Source organism: Teleopsis dalmanni, chromosome X (assembly GCF_002237135.1).
Source record: "Teleopsis dalmanni isolate 2A chromosome X, ASM223713v2, whole genome shotgun sequence".
NCBI lineage: Eukaryota > Metazoa > Arthropoda > Insecta > Diptera > Diopsidae > Teleopsis > Teleopsis dalmanni.
The window spans coordinates 84,029,051-84,036,218 of NC_051848.1; the positions used below are offsets into that span (position 1 = coordinate 84,029,051).

The 7,168-nt window shown below is 34.9% G+C and overlaps 1 protein-coding gene across 1 annotated transcript in view; it reads left to right on the top strand.

Annotated features, from left to right (window-relative positions):
* The window catches only part of LOC119688629, a 77,305-nt gene extending 70,734 nt beyond the window's left edge, over positions 1–6,571 (top strand). The window contains exon 7 of the mRNA XM_038103301.1: positions 6,126–6,571. Within this exon, the coding sequence (XP_037959229.1) occupies positions 6,126–6,415 (290 nt within the window). The 3' untranslated portion in view covers positions 6,416–6,571. The remainder of the gene's footprint in view (positions 1–6,125) is intronic.
* The last annotated feature ends 597 nt before the right edge of the window (positions 6,572–7,168 follow it).

A 7,168-nucleotide genomic window follows, 5' to 3' on the forward strand; every position in this document is an offset into this window, starting at 1 on the left:
TTTGTTTAACAAAGCTTTGTAACGATCTGTCGGTGTAGTTTCTTTCTTGAAACTGAAGTGTTAGCAGGGGTTAATGGCAAAACAACGTTATCCTCTTTTTCTTTCATCCAATTAATATAACTTTATTTTTGCTTAACGGATCGTGCGCTTCAACTGCATCAAATATAGATGTACAATCATCTATTGTTTTTTTACTTAAAAATTCATCGTACATCGTATTAGATGTTGATAAAAGTATGCTTATCTGTTTGCCTTCTTTACCGCTACTAACACCAGAAGATTTTTCTCTTAATGCACTAGAACATTCTCCTGAATTTTCTGTATTTTTTCGGATGTTTTACCAATAGTTCCAACGTGAACAGATATTTACTTTGTTTTCTCCTTGAAATCTGAATTCGAATATTTTGTCGAATCAAATTTTGGGCCAAAACGGTTAATGGATTGCCTTCAGATGTTATACTCATAGCATCTACGCTATTAGTTTTCACGTTAGTTTTGCTTACGTTTTTCTCTATACATTGTGATATTCCATTGAGCTCATGTACGAATCGGAAAACATGTGAGAACTTATGGACATCTTCAGAACTCTTATTTTCAGTTTCATCTTGAGTTGGTAGTACTACCTTATTATTTTTAAATAAAACTTGTGATTCAATATCAGACAATATGCCACGGATTCTGAGTAATAACATAATATAGTAAATGAAACTCATTATCTGATGATATACTATTGCATACCTACTATATATACCTACTCTTTCTATTGCACTTTGAAATGCTGATTACAGGGACATGCGCTTTAACTGAACTTTGAGATGGAAAAGGTTTTTTCTGTTTTTATTTAATTTCTGATTATAACTTACCGTTTGCTAAGTGGTGAAATACTGTTTGACGCTCTGTTTAGAGTCAAATGACTTCAATGTAGTTGAATCTATGCCTTGCTGCCGCTGGTCAGTTGCATAAAATATGTTGGGATGTTTCCTTCTCCTCATGACAGAGTCAACAGAAATCACCTTCTACCGCACCTATAATCTTCATGTGGTAACTAAATCTACAGTGTCTTACAGTGTTCTGTAATAAGTAAACGGCAGATTTTATTATCGTTTCTGCTAAAGCCAAGGATAGCGTCAACTTTGATGTGTTCAGGAACAATGAATCTGCTTGACTACCGCATACCTGTTTGGGCTCTATAGTGTTCAAGTGAATTTTGTTTCTCCCGTTTACATAATAAGTTATTTGTGAAGCTATTTGTTACCACGTAGTAGAGCTCTGGACCAATGAAAGGAGTACATGCACCCTTCTTTGTTAAGAAGTCTGCTATTTCATTGCCCTCATGCCCTTCAAATTCCGGTATCCACATAAGAGTAACATAGTTTCTCGATGCTATGGTACTGAGAAGTTGAAAGCATTCCCAGACCAAAGATTTTAGAGCTGCTTGGCTGTCCGAAAGAATGCATATTTTGCTACCTCGAATGCTTCTACATCGGTATTCTCTCGCACATAGCTCTAAGGCAAGAACCTCTGCCTGGAAAATGGAAGCGGTATTTCCCATTTCGATTGCTTTGCGGAGTTTCTGAACCATAATTCCTACTCCTGCACTGTCAGCGTCCATTTTGGACCCATCAGTGTTTTTAAGTTTAGAATCAGAACTTACTTTTCATACCTAGAAGGTGCTTGGGTTTGTTTATGTGTTCAATTGATTATGAGTTACTAAAGTTTTTGCAATAATCTTTATGAGAACTGTATAAAAAAGTTATTCTTAAATTTTTATAACATGATTTCGTGGTAAGTTCTTTTATTCATTTAAGTTGAATGATGTTTCTATATATTTCAAAGCTAAAATTTATGATGTATATACGAGTAAGTAATAATAGTCATATTGCTTATCGAGTAGAAAATGTGTGGTAATTAGTTCTCTAAGCATATCAAATTTTTGTCTTTAATTTGCTAAACTCTGCGCTCATAACGATTACAAAATTTTTTTTCTAAATGTCCTTGATAATCGACTCTCTAATATATATATTCTACAATTCTACACAGTAAATGCAGCTTTTACACACATACATAGAACCTCAATCTGCAAACGGAAATTTCGTTACATTTCACTTCGTTATGGTATTGTAATGATGGGGAAATGGCGAATGCGAATTACTCCCTTCGGTGGAATTAATCTCTGAATTAATTGCACCAGCTTAGAGCTAAGCATTAAAATATTGTCTGAGAAAGCTGCCTTTTTTGCCGTACGGTACGGGCAATATATTACGGCGCTCATGCACATGGTTAGTGCTAGTAAGCGTTTAGTGGTAGCAGCAGTAGTTTTACTACCGTAAGCCAGTAACAAGGTGTTTCCTTTGTAATTTCCTACTGGTAACGCTACTACTTTCCTTTCTATTTTATTTTATTGTTTTTGTTTTTTCTATTTTGTCTTTACTTCATGTTTTTTCTGTTTTTCTGTTTTTCTGTTTTTCTGTTTTTCTGTACTTGCCAAACGTTTGCGCTTGGGAATTATTTTACTAACTTTGATTTAATACTCGACACTTTATCAAAGTAATGGTTTCTATATGGAGTTCTGTGTGTGGTGTTTGGTGTACATGTGTGTACTTGCAAGAGTGTGTGTGAGCGTTTGTTAGTTATAAAACAATCATGCAAAGATTTTATGGAATTTCAGACATATTTTTTTCCACTTTCTTGCTTAATCTGCATTCGCTTTTACTCTTCACGATTATTTCTTCTAACGATTTCCTACACTCTTCAAACACTCCCTTTCTTTTCTCTTCCCTTAAACGCTTATGTATTTTGCTTTGAATATGGTATGTACGAAACGCAAAAGATTGATAATGCGCCACAATTTCGTATTTGAGGTTAAACCCGGTTTCGTTTTGTCTATTAAGAAGCATTTTGTGCGTGTCTTTATCCTGCAGCCAGTGGAGGAATTTCCTTCCATAAAACATGTATGCGTATGTGGTGTTGTAGATATTTATAGATGGTTACCGTAATTTCGGACATAACATTGTTATGCTTGACTAACGTTACATTATTAATCACAATGATTTTTTTATTGTCCCTCACTAAGACTCATTCATTGACTCAGATTCATTGCCTTACATTCATTTGTTCACATTTATACTAACATTTCAGACTCCATAGTACTTTTACAAAGGACACGAATTGACACAGTACTACATTTCTACTATCGTAGATATTTTTGCCTTAAATTCAACTTTGTCCAACTCACTGCTTCCATGTAACTTAACCAAGTGAGATGATCTTCGGTAACGGATACGACTACCAAACATGTGTACTTCAATGTTCTGTTTTTCGGTAATGAATGGACGCCACAATTATCTTTAAATTAAGTGAACTTTGTACTTTTTTTCGCTATTCTTTTGCTTTTATTTGTATTTCTTATTACATTTTGTATAATATTTCATGCACATTAATTACGATTTGGAATTACAAGTTTTCCATATGAGCTGTGTTCCAAATTCTCGAACAGGACTATGGAGATAATACACTAAGCGAAGTAAAACACAATTTTTACAACAATTTACAATAATACTTTATGATGTCCGCGCCACTGTTGAGCACGTCTTAAGTGTAGTTTTTAAATGAAATCTTCAAGCTTAAAATTGCTTTTGCGCCTGAAAGACTCGTGTACCACATCACTCCCTCTCCAGTGACAGAATGAATCAATGGCACGATAAAATTAGTGATGCTATGCTATTGACCGTCTTAAACATTTTCAACAAACCGAACTGAAAACCGAACTCGTCTGCCGCTAGACGTTGTTTGAGTTTTATTTACAAGATACTTATGGTTATGTTCGTCTGCTTTTTGATGTGCAAAAGACTATTATGATGTCTGCCAATAATCTGTCTCTTGCTCATCACCACAAATGTAGGCAACTTTGACCCGATCTATACTTACACATACTGGCTTGGCTTTCCGTAGAATGGTCAACAGCTTATCGTCGCGATCAGTTACCTTAAGTGATCTATCGTATTGTGCTTTGAGAGGTGGTCGAACGGTGTCATCGCGTAGGTAAACATGAGTACAGTAGGTTTACTGTAGGTATCGGTCTTAGTTGCTCCATTAAGTCTCGTAGTAATTGTGCGAACTCTGAATCGTGCATGTCTTTACTGAAGCTTTCAAAAAAGTCACTTGGTAATTTATGTATCCGACAATAAGCCCTCTCTGCAGGAGCCGCCTTGATGTCGTCTTTGTATGCGTTTCTCAGAGCGAGTCGCACAACTTGTAGTTCATCAGTCGAGCTTTGCTTGGATCTGCACTTCAAAGCTGTTTTAAGGTTGCGGTGAAAACGTTGGACAATTGCATTTGAAACCGGATAACGTGGACTTGTGCATCAAATAACCTCGTGAGTTCATTGAATAATTTTCACTTGAATTCTTGGCCTTAATTGGTTATTATTTCAGAAGGCACGTCATTATGTGCAATCCAACGTTCCAGTAATGTTGCCGCTACTGTATTTGCATTAATATCAATCATAAGGATAACAACTGGCCATCTGGTAAACCAATCAAAGCCGGTTAAACAATGGCTGAATCCATTTGACTTCGGCAAAGACCCTATGATATCGATATGTACAGAGGCAAATCGCTACTCTGGTAACTTGAAACTACCAGGTATTGTTGGGTTATACTTGGATCGCTTAGTACGTTGGCATTGATGACAAGATTTTACCATTTTCCTTATGTCATTTTTCATACCTGGCCAAACGAAACGCGCACATATTTGCTTGATCGGTCGTTTACTTCCTGGATGCTCCAAATTGTGCATCGCCCAGAAAATTTGCTGTCGATGTTCTTGAGGAACTGAGGGATGCACTCTTTGAGTTGGTCCATTTGAGTTTCAACGATGTCTCATTTTTAGTTAACAGGTTTTTTAGTTCGGTGTCATCTTTCCGGTTAACTGCTAACTTGTTGAAATAGATCTGTTCGTTAGCATTAATTTTTTCAATATGTGAAAGTAAGTCAGTTGTTATTTTTTTCACCGATGTGTTGTATGTCTGTTGTAGGTTTGTGCAGGTTTGGAATGCAGATATGATAAGCCTGTGGTCCATTTAAGCTATGCATTACTTTCCATCATGTGTTCAAAGTGTTTTGTTGGCATGGTAAATGGAAAGCAACTCTCTATCATACATGCTGTATCGTTATTGTGTCTCGGTTAGAACCTTTGAATAAAAATCGAGTGGTTTGAGCGGCTCATTTCATAAGAAACTTACCAGTCAGCTGCTTTAACTAAGACGTGACCTACTCAGCACTACCGAATCGGTACTGAAAGGTTACTGCATACTAGAACTACTTAATATGAAATTAGGTTCATCATCTATCGTGACTGTAACCGCAGAGCCACAATACACTAAATAGGGGGAATCTATATTCCACCTCATATGTAAGATTTCATCATTGGTTACGCGATGATTTAAAATCTTCGGGACTTCTTAACTACCGACCTGACAGAACTGTCATTCCACAAAATTAGGGACGTTGCCACATTTATAAGTTTGTCAGTATGGTTCACTTTCACTTGAATGGGTGAGTCGTGCGTTGCTTGTACAGTGACCTCTAGTCTGCATATAAACAACACTAGTACGTGGTATCATAACGACGCTATTATTTGAGTGAGCACAAGGCTACCACTTCAACCTAACACGTTTGTTCGTAGTTTTTTAATTGCAAAAAGTTAATATTTCCCGTGGGCTTTATATAGGAGCACTGGTTTAGCGATATATATAAGTTTGAGTTGCCATTTTATTACATAAATCTTTTAATGGCCGCAGAATTTGTTAAAATGTTAAGATTTACCAAAAAAACAGTGAATCTGTGACAGTCACATTTTGTGCATTGCTAAAGGGTTATAGTCGGCATTAACGTCCTCTTGAGTGCACTATAAACAAAAAATATAATATCAACGTTTTGCAGTTTCATTTGATTTTAATGCGATTTGAAATACCACCAATGAAATTAGTTTTTTAATTCAAATACCACTTAAGAACTTTTATGACAACTATCACTAAATTTAACATAAATAACGCATATGTATTTCGTGAATTGAAAGAATTGACATTCTATAATTACATCCTGAATTTCTTCTATTTTTTACAGAAACTCCAAACTCATCTGCCAAGTCCTTACATAAATTTCAAAAACCTGGCTTTCATTTTACGGGCTTAAAAATGTTTTCAGTGATTTTAAGTTACATTTTTTTAATAAAATGGATTCAAGGTGTCTCACTCTCGCTCCCAGACAAATTATTGGCCGGATCGCTCGAGCAAAAGACCGTTCGCTTTTCAAACACAAAATTGGGTGTTAGAAATAAAGGAGCAACAAAATTGTGCAACGCGAAGGCGGTAGACATTCAAACAGCGGATCAGGATGGCTTATATGCGCGGTGATAAGTTAAATCCTTGTAAGGACTATTAAATCATCAGTCATTTGCAGTAGAACAAAAATACATGTTTTCTTTATTACGAGTAAATGATATAGTAACAGCATTGTGTGTAAAATTCAATTAGTTCGTCATCTAAACTCTTAATAATTGTGTGTGAATAATAAACAATTAGTTTGCAAAAATACAAAAAAAAAATAAATTTAATGTAAACATATTCTCATATAAAAATCTAAGTAGTTTAATATAATAAATATAGCTAAGGAAATGAGTTGCTAGCAACCGAAATGCAAAATTTTTAATAAAAAAATATGTCACATAATAATCAAATTTTCATGACATTAAGAATCGATGTGTTATTATTTAGTAAAGAATTAAAAATCTGTACATTAGACTAAGTAAATATTTGTGCAGTCGGCCAAGACCGACAATAATACGTAGACGTACTTTCTACACCTTCGCTGCTAATTACGTTTATGTTATATATTTCATCCATTTGAAGATTCTCGTATATAAAAATTTTGGTGGATATATTGAGAATATTGTGATTAATTTCAATAATTTTCATATAGCAATAGATTTACTTGTATTTTTAAGTTACAGAATTTAATTTAATTTCTTAAAGAAATACAGTGAAAAGTCTTCTAGCGGAAACCCCCGTTAAAAACATATTCCTCTTATGTGGATTATGTACTAAATCCAAACTTTTTTACCTTTAAAAGAACTTAAAACCTTTTGAACTTTTGAATGGAGTGTCTGC